Source organism: Panulirus ornatus, chromosome 41, assembly GCF_036320965.1.
Source record: "Panulirus ornatus isolate Po-2019 chromosome 41, ASM3632096v1, whole genome shotgun sequence".
NCBI lineage: Eukaryota > Metazoa > Arthropoda > Malacostraca > Decapoda > Palinuridae > Panulirus > Panulirus ornatus.
Genome location: NC_092264.1, coordinates 15,036,408 through 15,052,474, shown reverse-complemented (window position 1 = coordinate 15,052,474; position 16,067 = coordinate 15,036,408). Strand labels below are relative to the sequence as shown.

Sequence of the window (16,067 nt, the reverse complement as noted above, 5' to 3'; positions counted from 1 at the left end):
TATATCTGCCACTCTATCATCAAACACATTCAGCATATTATCAAACACATTCACTCCATCTCCTCACATCACCACTACTTGTTATCACCTCCCCACTACCCCCCTTCACTGATGTTCCTATTTGTTCCTTTGTCGTACGCACTTTATTTACCTCCTTCCAAAACATCTTTTTATTCTCCCTAAAATTTAATGATACTTTCTCATCCCAACTCTCATTTGCCCTCTTTTTCACCTCTTGCACCTTTCTCTTGACCTCCTGCCTCTTTCTTTTATACAACTCCCAGTCATTTGCATTATTTCCCTGCAAAAATCGTCCACATGCCTCTCTCTTCTCATTCACTAATAACCTTATTTCTTCATCCCACCACTCACTACCCTTTCTAATCTGCCCACTTCCCATGCTTCTCATGCCACAAGTATCTTTTGCACAAGCTATCACTGCTTCCCTAAATACATCCCATTCCTCCCTTTTTCCATTCTGGTGGGTTGGACCATCTTTCGTCTGTTTCCTTGCGCTACCTCGCTAACACGGGAGACAGCGACAAAGCAAAATAAATAATAAGTAGATATATATATATATATGAATAAGAGCAAGGTTATTACGTACAGTAGGGTTGAGGGTCAAGTCAATTGGGAGGTAAGTTTGAATGGAGAAAAACTGGAGGAAGTAAAGTGTTTTAGACATCTGGGAGTGGATCTGGCAGCGGATGGAACCATGGAAGCGGAAGTGGATCATAGGGTGGGGGAGGGGGCGAAAATCCTGGGAGCCTTGAAGAATGTGTGGAAGTCGAGAACATTATCTCGGAAAGCAAAAATGGGTATGTTTGAAGGAATAGTGGTTCCAACAATGTTGTATGGTTGCGAGGCGTGGGCTATGGATAGAGTTGTGTGGAGGAGGATGGATGTGCTGGAAATGAGATGTTTGAGGACAATGTGTGGTGTGAGGTGGTTTGATCGAGTAAGTAACGTAAGGGTAAGAGAGATGTGTGGAAATAAAAAGAGCGTGGTTGAGAGAGCAGAAGAGGGTGTTTTGAAATGGTTTGGGCACATGGAGAGAATGAGTGAGGAAAGATTGACCAAGAGGATATATGTGTCAGAGGTGGAGGGAACGAGGAGAAGTGGGAGACCAAATTGGAGGTGGAAAGATGGAGTGAAAAAGATTTTGTGTGATCGGGGCCTGAACATGCAGGAGGGTGAAAGGAGGGCAAAGAATAGAGTGAATTGGATCGATGTGGTATACCGGGGTTGACGTGCTGTCAGTGGATTGAATCAGGGCATGTGAAGCGTCTGGGGTAAACCATGGAAAGCTGTGTAGGTATGTATATTTGCGTGTGTGGACGTATGTATATACATGTGTATGGGGGTGGGTTGGGCCATTTCTTTCGTCTGTTTCCTTGCACTACCTCGCAAACGCAGGTGACAGCGACAAAGCAAAAAATATATATATTTTTTTTTTTTTTTTTTTTTTTTTTATACTTTGTCGCTGTCTCCCGCGTTTGCGAGGTAGCGCAAGGAACCAGACGAAAGAAATGGCCCCCCCCCCCATACACATGTACATACACACGTCCACACACGCAAATATACATACCTACACAGCTTTCCATGGTTTACCCCAGACGCTTCACATGCCTTGCTTCAATCCACTGACAGCACGTCAACCCCTGTATACCACATGACTCCAATTCACTCTATTTCTTGCCCTCCTTTCACCCTCCTGCATGTTCAGGCCCCGATCACACAAAATCTTTTTCACTCCATCTTTCCACCTCCAATTTGGTCTCCCTCTTCTCCTCGTTCCCTCCACCTCCGACACATATATCCTCTTGGTCAATCTCTCCTCACTCATTCTCTCCATGTGCCCAAACCATTTCAAAACACCCTCTTCTGCTCTCTCAACCACGCTCTTTTTATTTCCACACATCTCTCTTACCCTTACGTTACTTACTCGATCAAACCACCTCACACCACACATTGTCCTCAAACATCTCATTTCCAGCACATCCATCCTCCTGCGCACATCTCTATCCATAGCCCACGCCTCGCAACCATACAACATTGTTGGAACCACTATTCCCTCAAACATACCCATTTTTGCTTTCCGAGATAATGTTCTCGACTTCCACACATTTTTCAAGGCTCCCAAAATTTTCGCCCCCTCCCCCACCCTATGATCCACTTCCGCTTCCATGGTTCCATCCGCTGACAGATCCACTCCCAGATATCTAAAACACTTCACTTCCTCCAGTTTTTCTCCATTCAAACTCACCTCCCAATTGACTTGACCCTCACCCCTACTGTACCTAATAACCTTGCTCTTATTCACATTTACTCTCAACTTTCTTCTTCCACACACTTTACCAAACTCAGTCACCAGCTTCTGCAGTTTCTCACATGAATCAGCCACCAGCGCTGTATCATCAGCGAACAACAACTGACTCACTTCCCAAGCTCTCTCATCCCCAACAGACTTCATACTTGCCCCTCTTTCCAGGACTCTTGCATTTACCTCCCTTACAACCCCATCCATAAACAAATTAAACAACCATGGAGACATCACACACCCCTGGCGCAAACCTACATTCACTGAGAACCAATCACTTTCCTCTCTTCCTACACGTACACATGCCTTACATCCTCGATAAAAAATATATATATATATATGTATATATATATTTTTTTTTTTTTTTTTTTTTTTTTTTTTTTTGCCGCATTCTCCTCTATCCCCAGGGATAGGGGAGAAAGAATACTTCCCGCATACTCCCTGCGTGTCGTAGAAGGCAACTACAAGGTGAGGGAGCGGGTGGCTGGAAATCCTCCCCTCTCGTTTTTTTTTTTTTTTTTTTTTTTAATTTTCCAAAAGAAGGAACAGAGAAGGGGGCCAGGTGAGGATGTTCCCTTAAAGGCCCAGTCCTCTGTTCTTAACGCTATCTCGCTAATGCGGGAAATGGCGAATAGTTTGAAAGAAAAAGAAGAAATATATATATATATATATATATATATATATATATATATTTTATTTTATTTATTTTGCTTTGTCGCTGTCTCCCGCGTTTGCGAGGTAGCGCAAGGAAACAGACAAAAGAAATGGCCCAACCCACCCCCATACACATGTATATACATACACGTCCACACACGCAAATATACATACCTATACATCTTAATGCAATTGAGTGGGAGAAGTATAAAAGAAAGAGACAGGAGGTCAAGAGAAAGGTGCAAGAGGTGAAAAAAAGGGCAAATGAGAGTTGGGGTGAGAGACTATCAGTAAATTTTAGGGAGAATAAAAAGATGTTCTGGAAGGAGGTAAATAGGGTGCGTAAGACAAGGGAGCAAATGGGAACTTCAGTGAAGGGCGTAAATGGGGAGGTGATAACAAGTAGCGGTGATGTGAGAAGGAGATGGAATGAGTATTTTGAAGGTTTGTTGAATGTGTCTGATGACAGAGTGGCAGATATAGGGTGTTTTGGTCGAGGTGGTGTGCAAAGTGAGAGGGTTAGGGAAAATGATTTGGTAAACAGAGAAGAGGTAGTAAAAGCTTTGCGGAAGATGAAAGCCGGCAAGGCAGCAGGTTTGGATGGTATTGCAGTGGAATTTATTAAAAAAGGGGGTGACTGTATTGTTGACTGGTTGGTAAGGTTATTTAATGTATGTATGACTCATGGTGAGGTGCCTGAGGATTGGCGGAATGCGTGCATAGTGCCATTGTACAAAGGCAAAGGGGATAAGAGTGAGTGCTCAAATTACAGAGGTATAAGTTTGTTGAGTATTCCTGGTAAATTATATGGGAGGGTATTGATTGAGAGGGTGAAGGCATGTACAGAGCATCAGATTGGGGAAGAGCAGTGCGGTTTCAGAAGTGGTAGAGGATGTGTGGATCAGGTGTTTGCTTTGAAGAATGTATGTGAGAAATACTTAGAAAAGCAAATGGATTTGTATGTAGCATTTATGGATCTGGAGAAGGCATATGATAGAGTTGATAGAGATGCTCTGTGGAAGGTATTAAGAATATATGGTGTGGGAGGCAAGTTGTTAGAAGCAGTGAAAAGTTTTTATCGAGGATGTAAGGCATGTGTACGTGTAGGAAGAGAGGAAAGTGATTGGTTCTCAGTGAATGTAGGCTTGCGGCAGGGGTGTGTGATGTCTCCATGGTTGTTTAATTTGTTTATGGATGGGGTTGTTAGGGAGGTAAATGCAAGAGTCCTGGAAAGAGGGGCAAGTATGAAGTCTGTTGGGGATGAGAGAGCTTGGGAAGTGAGTCAGTTGTTGTTCGCTGATGATACAGCGCTGGTGGCTGATTCATGTGAGAAACTGCAGAAGCTGGTGACTGAGTTTGGTAAAGTGTGTGGAAGAAGAAAGTTAAGAGTAAATGTGAATAAGAGCAAGGTTATTAGGTACAGTAGGGGTGAGGGTCAAGTCAATTGGGAGGTGAGTTTGAATGGAGAAAAACTGGAGGAAGTGAAGTGTTTTAGATATCTGGGAGTGGATCTGTCAGCGGATGGAACCATGGAAGCGGAAGTGGATCATAGGGTGGGGGAGGGGGCGAAAATTTGGGGAGCCTTGAAAAATGTGTGGAAGTCGAGAACATTATCTCGGAAAGCAAAAATGGGTATGTTTGAAGGAATAGTGGTTCCAACAATGTTGTATGGTTGCGAGGCGTGGGCTATGGATAGAGATGTGCGCAGGAGGATGGATGTGCTGGAAATGAGATGTTTGAGGACAATGTGTGGTGTGAGGTGGTTTGATCGAGTAAGTAACGTAAGGGTAAGAGAGATGTGTGGAAATAAAAAGAGCGTGGTTGGGAGAGCAGAAGAGGGTGTTTTGAAGTGGTTTGGGCACATGGAGAGAATGAGTGAGGAAAGATTGACCAAGAGGATATATGTGTCGGAGGTGGAGGGAACGAGGAGAAGGGGGAGACCAAATTGGAGGTGGAAAGATGGAGTGAAAAAGATTTTGTGTGATCGGGGCCTGAACATGCAGGAGGGTGAAAGGAGGGCAAGGAATAGAGTGAATTGGAGCGATGTGGTATACAGGGGTTGACGTGCTGTCGGTGGATTGAATCAGGGCATGTGAAGCGTCTGGTGTAAACCATGGAAAGCTGTGTAGGTATGTATATTTGCGTGTGGACGTGTGTATGTACATGTGTATGGGGGGGGGTTGGGCCATTTCTTTCGTCTGTTTCCCTGCGCTACCTCGCAAACGCGGGAGACAGCGACAAAGTATAAAAAAAAAAAAAAAAAAAAAAAATCTTAATGTACACAAATATATACACACACAGACACATACATATATACCGATGCACACAATTCACACTGTCTGCCTTTATTCATTCCCATCGCCACCTCGCCACACATGGAATACCATCCCCCTCCCCCCTCATGTGTGTGAGATAGCGCTAGGAAAAGACAACAAAGGCGCTATTCGTTCACACTCAGTCTCTAGCTGTCATGCAATAATGCCCTAAACCACAGCTCCCTTTCCACATCCAGGCCCCACACAACTTTCCATGGTTTACCCCAGACGCTTCACATGCCCTGATTCAATCCACTGACAGCACGTCAACCCTGGTATACCACATCGATCCAATTCACTCTATTCCTTGCCCGCCTTTCACCCTCCTGCATGTTCAGGCCCCGATCACTCAAAATCTTTTTCACTCCATCTTTCCACCTCCAGTTTGGTCTCCCACTTCTCCTCGTTCCCTCCACCTCCGACACATATATCCTCTTGGTCAATCTTTCCTCTCATTCTCTCCATGTGCCCAAAACATTTCAAAACACCCTCTTCTGCTCTCTCAACCACGCTCTTTTTATTTCCACACATCTCTCTTACCCTTACATTACTTACTCGATCAAACCACCTCACACCACACATTGTCCTCAAACATCTCATTTCCAGCACATCCACCCTACTGCGCACAACTCTATCCATAGCCCACGCCTCGCAACCATACAACATTGTTGGAACCACTATTCCTTCAAACATACCCATTTTTGCTTTCGGAGATAATGTTCTCGACTTCCAAACATTCTTCAAGGCTCCCAGGATTTTCGCCCCCTCCCCCACCCTATGATTCACTTCCGCTTCCATGGTTCCATCCGCTGCCAGATCCACTCCCAGATATCAAACACTTTACTTCCTCCAGTTTTTCTCCATTCAAACTTACCTCCCAATTGACTTGACCCTCAACCCTACTGTACCTAATAACTTTGCTCTTATTCACATTTACTCTTAACTTCCTTCTTTCACACGCTTTACCAAACTCAGTCACCAGCTTCTGCAGTTTCTCACATGAATCAGCCACCAGCGCTGTATCATCAGCACTGGTGTAGTATAAGATCTCATGTGTTGATATGCATTTGTGTTTAGTAACATTCTTGTTATCTCATTTAACAAGCATGTATTTAGTTAGATAATTTATAGCAGACTCTGTATTTCACATTATGATGTGGTGAACTTTTCAGTTTATAAAGAATTCAGTGGTAAGAACATGATTTGAAAATATATAGTAAGTTAGCATATCTTTATTCAGATAAGGAATAGAATCAGAATCAGGCTGTTAAGTACGTAGTACCTTGGTACAAAAGTACTAGCTTTATCAAGTGTCACTGAAAAGAAAAGGAGAAATTGGCCTAGTACAAAAAGCCTTCTTAAATTTAAGAAAATTGGGATGAGCAGAAAGTACCTTATCAATATTGTTTACAAACAATGAAGTAATGGCGGTCATCAGATGAGAGTCTCCATCAGACAGTCTTTTCCTCATCCTTAAAATCCTGCTTTGAAACAGTCAGTATGAGGGCAGATAAGAAGATATTGTGTAAGGTTGTATGCAGATATGGGATGACATGCATAGTGTAGGCGAGTACTATAGATGGAGATATTGGGATACCTATCTCCTAGGGAGTTTTTACTTGAAGAACAACCTTAATGCTGTAGTATACACATATGAGTATGTATTTTCTTACTCCTTCCATGCATGGAAAAATATCACAAGCTTCAGTCACCCATATATTATCAGAAAAGGTGTATTTTATGCTAGTTCCCACGCTTCATTCCCAAATATGATTATTATTAGTAGTTTTAAGTGAATAGGTAATGATTTCCTCAATTTATTATGTAAAAGTAAGTTTTATTTTAAATTGTAATCAAAATTAATAGGAAATATGTGTGTAATAGTATTAGTGTACAAAGTAATAACTCATGCATGAAAAACAATGTAAAGGAGTGTATATGTTGATATACAATAGTGTTATATCATGCATACAGAAAACAATTATCGCACACAAGCTGCCTGCCCTCCTTAATGTGATCCATTCAAACCCCTACCAAACCAGTATGGATAATATACATATGGTCTATAAAGAAAGAATATTTTTTTAAAGCTTTTACTTCTCTTCACACACCGGAGATAGTCCCTTGGGATCAGTTTTACAGCAGAAGGCTTAAGGAACTCTCTAGTACTTCAGTGGGCATATTTATTTGAAGATAATTTATTGCAGTCTAGCATACAATACTTTAATAGTTTCCATGACCTTTTATCGTTTTTGTAATATGTGCGATATCTGTCAATATAACAAATTGTAACCTCTTTTGTTGCACATAAGGAAAAAGAAATTAGGCACGCATAGTGACACTTTACACTCTGCGAGCTTCATTTTATACTTTACTGATTGCAAAAGACTACTTACTTGCATTGTTGTCTGAAAGATATCTTGAGTGTTTTTAATTATTGCCCAGGAGGTATATTTTCTGTGTGAGTCTTATACATTTCTTCTCATGATTATTTTATGAACAGACCTAATGTTAATGTTGAACACCAAAAACAGTAATGGTTACAATAGTGATCATGACTGTTGTAAATTTAAGGTAGGAAAAAGTATAAGTATTTGGATATAAGTCACAATCAGTAGGTGCCTCAGGAAACACTGCAGGAATTCCCTTCTGCCCGTGGCCCGTTAAGGGTGAAGCACTAAATGCTAAGAAGCTGCACTGAAGTTCACCATTTATGAAAGCTCTTTTGCCATGGCCACCCCCTTGAGGGAGTTCCTGTAGGGGTTAGGTGTCAGAGATATAGATAGAATAGACAGATTTAAGTAGCATGATATAGAGGTTCTGTCATCAAAACAAAGCCATGGAATCTGTGCATACCATCATTCACAGCCATCTTTAGTAGTAAAAGAAGTTTCATGTTTGCTTCAACCCTTAGCAGATACTAATAGCAAGATATATGAATTTTGAGCAAGATATATGAATTTTGATTTTTAAAATCATTAACTTCATACACCAACAGGGTCAAGAAAAGCAGAGACGTCGCAGTAATATATATGCAAAGTTCTTGGCATTGGAACGAGGAATCCTTTTAACAACTGCAATGGCAGAACGAGGATGGGATATTCCAGGTGTCCATTGGATAATACAGTATGATCCCCCACACAAGCCTGAGGTTGGTATTAAAGCTTTTCTCCTCTTATCTATTAACATGTATGTCTGATGCCCATTCTCTTTAGAAACTCCCATCAGGGAAGTGGCAGTGGCAAGAGTCTCCACTTACTCATGTCCACACACACCTCTCTCACATACACCATTCCTTACATTTTACCCTCATTTCTCTCTGTCCAGAACTCTTCCACTGTATATTCCCCTGTCACAGGTGGTCTCCCTTTCACACCAACCTCTTTAATTGTACTATCACACACTCTCCTTGTAAACAACCCCTTCTTGCATTTTTCCTACATGCCCAAACCCCCTCAAAGTTTTGTATTTCACCTACACTATCACTCAACAATTTGTTCTGTTTGCAAGCCCTGGCATATCATATCTCTCATACGCCCCCTAGTTACTTTCTTCTCAAAGAGCTCATTTCCACAGCCTGGACTTTTTATCTGTTTGACTCATCCTGAGTCCTTATTTTGGTAGCATAGGTCCCTGATCCATACTTCACTTCCAAACTTACACCCATACCCTTCATTATTCTGTTAAGGGACCCTGTGATTCTTCTACCATATATTGTTCTCTCCCTTATCTCTCCTTCGATATCACCAAGATAGCTCCCAACTATTTAAATTCTGTCACCTCTTCCAGCCATTCTCCCTGTCATTTCTGTAACATTGTTTGGTACACTTTCTTTTCTCAATCTAGAGGGCTTTGCAAAATCTGTACTTTCGCTCTCCTTCCTTTAAAACATCATTACTTTTTACATGCATTTGCCTTCAATCGTGTGTGCTTGCACACTTCATGGAACACACTTAAAATCTTCTGTGACTCTTCACAACACAGTATCATATGAAAACAAGCTTGTCACTGTTGGTAAACTAAATGATAGGTTCATGGCTATGGTATGTTCGGAATGGATTGGCATGTGAAGTAAGAGGTTCCTGTTGAATATTTGGTGAAAAGATGGGGAGGCAGTGAAAGCCTAATGCAAGATGAGGTATAGCAAAGTTTCAGATATCGATGGGATTGTAGTTGATTATCTTAAGAAAGCGAGTAACAGTATTGTTGATTGTTTAATTAGGCTGTTTAATGTTTGTATGACCTTAGGTAAAGTGCCTGAATACTGACAGAATGCATGTTTAGTGCCATTAGTATAAAGGCAAAGGACAAAAATGAATGCTTGATTTACAAAGGTAAAAGTCTGTTGAGTACACCTGATAAATTGTATGGGAGAGTGGTGACACACACAAAACATCGGATTGGGGAAGAACAGTTTGAGGGCTCAGCCTTTCTTTCAGGAAGTAATCTGGGACAGCCTTGACTAATCTTTTAAGATATATATGCAAGTGATATTAACCCATATGTACATACCTCTAGCAGGTCCTGTTCGTATGAAATTGATTGAAACCATTCACCATTGGGTGCTCGGGATTCGAACTCAGTTCTGAGTGCCTGAGTTAGATCCTTCATGCTCATTGGTGAATAGATTTAAACTATTTGTATATACAGAGAAACTGTATTGGGTTCAGTTTTTGAAACAACACCTTTCAGGAAAAAAAATCTGGTTGATTCTAAATCTATTCTTGTTTATACCTGCATCAAAACAAAGAATTAAGATGTCTGTTGTACAGAGTGTCTTCTAATCCTTATGATTATGTGAATGAACAATCAGGATGGACCTAAAGAAACATTAACTGGCACTTTATGACTCATTCCAGAATGGGAGACTGATTTTCAGTTGGAAGTTAATGACAGTCATGTATTGAGCCAGCACTTTAGTGGTTGTCATGTTGCACTCCTCTGATCCACGCAGCTGTCTTTTCTTTCTGCCTCACCCACACATGGACTACAAGCATACAATCTCTTCTTGTCATATATAAAATTGGACAACACTTGACTCACATAGCTCATTCTCCTTAACTCTAGATCTTCTTGCAGAGAGCACTGTGCACTATCCTTGCTCATTGGCATAATGGTAGGAGTAGTAGATAGAAACAGTAGAAAGGAACATTTAGGCTGGAGCATTAAGTAAAAACATTAGATAGAAGTAGTATGTAGGAACATTAGGTAGAAGTAGTCAGTAAACATTAGGTAGAAGCCGCTGCAAACATTGTGCTAGAGTTGCCCTCTGCCAGTGGTCTGTTAAGGATGAGGCACTAAAGGCTAAGAAGCAGCAGTTGAGTTCACTAGTTATGGAGACTTTATTGTCGTGGACAACCCCTTGATGGGAGTTCCAGGTGGGAACAGGCATCAGAGATATAGAAAGATAGGTAGATAGTGGGAAGTTATTTGGGTTCTGCTTATTCTCACCTCTTTGTACAAGACTTATATACTCAAAGCTTTGAAAAAGTTTTATTTTTTTAGAAGTTTTCCTAGTAATTGTAGTTGACTGAGGAGTTTGTTAATATGGTACACTTTTCAAAAACTGGCTGTATACCACACAGTGTTCCTTAATTGTGGGTCCCAGGAAAGGTGTCTTGACACTGAAAAAAAACTTTTTAGAGAAAATTCATTGGTGCAGCTTAGTTCAGTGTCGTGGCATGACTATGGGTTAGAAAGTGACATTTTGGATGAACTAATTTCTCCATCCTTTTTCCAGGAACTTTAGGGAGCTTCTCAATGTCTTTTAATGTAGCACATATATGAGTTTCTTCCAGAGTCATCCTTGAAGATTTGGATGGATAATTCCGGAATGGAGTGGGGTTTCCATCCCTTACAAGGTCATGTAAATGTGGGCTTAGTTCAGTGTTATGGCAGGATTATGGGTTAGAAGATTACATTTTGGGTGAACTAATTTCTCCATCCTTTTTCCAGGAACTTTAGGGAGCTTCTCAGTGTCTTTTAATGTAGCACATATATGAGTTTCTTCCAGAGTCATCCTTGAAGATTTGGATGGATAAATCCGTAAGTGGAGTGGGGTTTCCATCCCTTAGAAGGTCATGTAAATGTGGGCATAGTTCAGTGTCATGGCAGGATTATGGGTTAGAAAGTTACATTTTGGGTGAACTAATTTCTCCATCCTTTTTCCAGGAACTTTAGGGAGCTTCTCAATGTCTTTTAATGTGGCACATACATGGGTTTCTTTCAGAGTCATCCTTGAAGACTTGGATGGATAATTCCTTAAGTGGAGTGGGGTTTCCATCCTTTAAAAGGTCATGTAAATGTGGGCTTTCATTTGTATGAGGGAGCTTTTAGTTTAATAATTCCTCATCTTTTAGAATGTTCTCATTCTTCAGCATGGGATTAGGTTTTTCATGGACAACTGTGTGGCAGTCTAGTGCTTAATGAATGAAATTTATGCAGGTTCTTCCCTGAAAAAAATATCCTTTTGGACTCGTGCCATGATAACAGAATATCTTTAGAAAGAGGTCCACTGCAAAGTTCCTGTCATTGATGTGGACTTTTCTAGTGGGTTTCTTCATTATTGAGGGCAAATTCTACATTTCTAACCTCTGTTTCTTACATGTTCATTGTGGGGCAGTATCACAGATACCTTGTTAGAACTAGATCTATATCCTTTCTCTAATTAACTAATGGGCAACCTTTTCCCAACTAATTGTGTAATGGGGTTTAGAGACTTCTTAATTCCCCTCAGCTTGGTTCTGGAGACTAATGTTGAAACTCTGGAATTTGGAATTTACTCATAAAAATACTTAAACTTTTGTTTGTCTGAGATTTGAGATGCTCTTTTAAGACCTCTGTACTATTTTGTCTCCCTTCACGAAACATTATCAGTTAGTAAGGTGAGGTTCCTCTGAGGTTTGGAAGTTCTCTGCTTTAAAGTTCATATCTAAGCTTTTCATATCTAATCAAGGCTTCTGATACCATAAGAATAAGGAGCTACAGTACCATTAGTATAAACATCTTGGGCCCAGCATTTGATAAATTTCTCTGGTCTGTTTATGAAGGGTACAGTTGTTTCCCTTCTGCAGCTTATTGGAGGTATTAGAATTCCTAATCTTGTTGCAATCATAGCATTTTTCTTTAGTGTTATTGTGCACTAATGATACATCATGATACTCACTTCTTGATAGCCTTTGGGATAAGAGAAAAGCTACTGTTGTGAGCTCCAGTGCATTGCCTCAACATGAGAACTTTTGCTTATAGTTAGCAAAATGTCGTCTGAATGAAGGTGCAGATTATCAGAGTTTCTGAAGAAAATGCCTTTTAGTATCCAGGAATCTTAAGAATTCTTTCAGTAAGGAACATCTTTTCCTGGACTTACGAACTTGTTTTTGTAGAACCATTATTCCTGTATGTCAAAGGTTATGAGTTTGGGAGGGTATCTCCACTGTTAGTCTTTCTTAGAAACCTTCCTTTAGAAAAGATTATCACAAAGGTCTATAGCTTTTCTGTAACACGTCTTTCAGTGATACCTTATTTTCGCTGTTGAGAGTTAATCTATTATTGTCCTGTTGCTACTTCCATCAGAACATTATTCTAGGTGTGCCAGAGATGACCCAGGGTAATGTATTTAGTTGTAATTATGATGAGACATTTTTCACTAACCATGAACCAACCATGAAGGGGAATGGAAATTTTGAAGTATGAGAAAAGAAAATCTTTAGAGTGGTATTCTATAAGCATTTTTTTCTCCCTACCCTTACTGCATCTATCTTTAAAAAAATCTCTAAACCAAAAATGATCACCATTAGGATGACATCTTTGTTCTGAGAATGATGATGTAGGTCAGTTCCAACGGCCAGGGATGAAGACATCATTGGTAAGTGAAGGTAGTTGATTGGTTGGAGTGTGGACCTAGGTGAAGCTGAGGCTTTTACCACTGAATTGATGAATGACAAGGGTGAGAGGTATTTACCTCACCAGAAAGGTTATAAGGTTTCTTATTCCTGGGGTCGGAGATATCTCTTATGGCAGACAGGTCACTGCCTTGGAAAGATTTTTTCGCACTTCAAAATGTACTTTTATTGCAGCTTCACAGTTTATTTATATTCTCTCTTCATCTTCTCAATGATTTCTCTATGTTGCACCATGAGCTGTGCATTATTCATATCTTTAATAGGTCTTTGTATATATATCTCTATCCACTTATGATATACCCTTGTCTTTGTTTACCATTTACTTAGGGCTACATTCATCGCGTTGGTCGCACTGGCCGTGGCGAGGGTCATGTTGGACGGGCACTTCTTTTCTTGCGACCTGAGGAGAATCATTTTGTTGAGGTTCTCAAGAATATGAATGTGGAGATTGTGAGACTTGAGTTTCAAGGAGATTTGAAGGATGTACAAAACAAGGTGAGATGAATTTCATACTCCATAGTGTATTTTTTTTTTTTTTTTTTTTTTTTTTTTTTGCCGCTGTCTCCTGCGTTTGAGAGGTAGCGCAAGGAAACATACGAAAGAAATGGCCCAACCCACCCCCATGCACATGTATATACATACATCCACACACGCAAATATACATACCTACACAGCTTTCCATGGTTTACCCCAGACGCTTCACATGCCCTGATTCAATCCACTGACAGCACGTCAACCCCGGTATACCACATCGATCCAATTCACTCTATTCCTTGCCCTCCTTTCACTCTCCTTCATGTTCAGGCCCCGATCTCACAAAATCTTTTTCACTCCATCTTTCCACCTCCAATTTGGTCTCCCACTTCTCCTCGTTCCCTCCACCTCCGACACATATATCCTCTTGGTCAATCTTTCCTCACTCATTCTCTCCATGTGCCCAAACCATTTCAAAACACCCTCTTCTGCTCTCTCAACCACGCTCTTTTTATTTCCACACATCTCTCTTACCCTTACGTTACTTACTCGGTCAAACCACCTCACACCACACATTGTCCTCAAACATCTCATTTCCAGCACATCCATCCTCCTGCGCACTACTCTATCCATAGCCCATGCCTCGCAACCATACAACATTGTTGGAACCACTATTCCTTCAAACATACCCATTTTTGCTTTCCGAGATAATGTTCTTGACTTCCGCACATTCTTCAAGGCTCCCAGGATTTTCACCCCCTCCCCCACCCTATGATCCACTTCCATGGTTCCATCCGCTGCCAGATCCACTCCCAGATATCTAAAACACTTTACTTCCTCCAGTTTTTCTTCATTCAAACTTACCTCCCAATTGACTTGACCCTCAACCCTACTGTACCTAATTACCTTGCTCTTATTCACATTTACTCTTAACTTTCTTCTTTCACACACTTTACCAAACTCAGTCACCAGCTTCTGCAGTTTCTCACATGAATCGGCCACCAGCGCTGTATCATCAGCAAACAACAACTGACTCACTTCCCAAGCTCTCTCATCCCCAACAGACTTCATACTTGCCCCTCTTTCCAAAACTCTTGCATTCACCTCCCTAACAACCCCATCCATAAACAAATTAAACAACCATGGAGACATCACACACCCCTGCCGCAAACCTACATTCACTGAGAACCAATCACTTTCCTCTCTTCCTACACTTACACATGCCTTACATCCTCGATAAAAACTTTTCACTGCTTCTAACAACTTGCCTCCCACACCATATATTCTTAATACCTTCCACAGAGCATCTCTATCAACTCTATCATATGCCTTCTCCAGATCCATAAATGCTACATACAAATCCATTTGCTTTTCTAAGTATTTCTCACATACATTCTTCAAAGCAAACACCTGATCCAAACATCCTCTACCACTTCTGAAACCACACTGCTCTCCCCCCAATCTGGTGCTCTGTACATGCCTTCACCCTCTCAATCAATACCCTCCCATATAATTCACCAGGAATACTCAATAAACTTATACCTCTGTAATTTGAGCACTCACTCTTATCCCCTTTGCCTTTGTACCATGGCACTATGCACGCATTCCGCCAATCCTCAGGCACCTCACCATGAGTCATACATACATTAAATAGTGTATAGTAGAAGAAATATGATTTGCCCGTATTGTTCCTCCTATCTAAGGTACTCTTTGAAAAATGATGCAGACTCTTTAGACACAGAAAAGTTGATCTGGGGGTAAAGTGGTGTTTTTCTTCTTATGTAAGCTAGAGCTGTGCCTCCAATAGACTGATGATTACTTCAGAACCTATATTTCTGCCTTCTATTGTTTGGCATACTTATTAGTTGTTTTCCATTATGATTTGTCATATTTTGTGCTGCTTTATGACACACAAATATGATATGATTTGTTAAAACTACCCTTGAAATGTTGTTTTTCCACTTCTTTGTTTTTCATTATTCTCCATATTTCTTGCATGCTTTATTCTGATCTCCCCCTTTTTTTTTTCTTTGTCCTTTACCACATTGCTTGCTGAGGAACTTTCAGTTTTCAAATTCTGTGCTCTCGTTTCAAGCAGATACATAGATAACCAAACCAGCATTCCAAATCTTTCATCAAATAGATTAAGGTCATGGATAAACGTTTAAAACTTGAAGATGTGTAATGTGTAAACAACAGCTGTTTCACCTCCCTTGTCCCCCCATCTCCAGCATACTGGTGACCCGCTCCTCCCATTAGAACCCTTTTATTCACTTCCCTAACCAACCCATCCTTGAAAAAATTAAACATCAGTGACATCACAAATCTTTGATGCAGACTCACTCTCACAGGGAACCATTCATCCTCCACCCTTCCTATTTGCAGATACCTTACTCTCTTGGT

General features: G+C 40.7%; 1 protein-coding gene across 4 annotated transcripts in view; it reads left to right on the top strand.

The window, feature by feature from the left end:
* LOC139761695 (uncharacterized) overlaps window positions 1-16,067 on the top strand; it is a 72,383-nt gene that overhangs the window by 51,387 nt on the left and 4,929 nt on the right. For all 4 annotated transcript variants that reach the window (XM_071686044.1, XM_071686048.1, XM_071686046.1 and 1 more), the window contains 2 exons: window positions 8,288-8,440; window positions 13,518-13,685. In XM_071686044.1, the coding sequence (XP_071542145.1) occupies window positions 8,288-8,440; window positions 13,518-13,685 (321 nt within the window). The remainder of the gene's footprint in view (window positions 1-8,287; window positions 8,441-13,517; window positions 13,686-16,067) is intronic.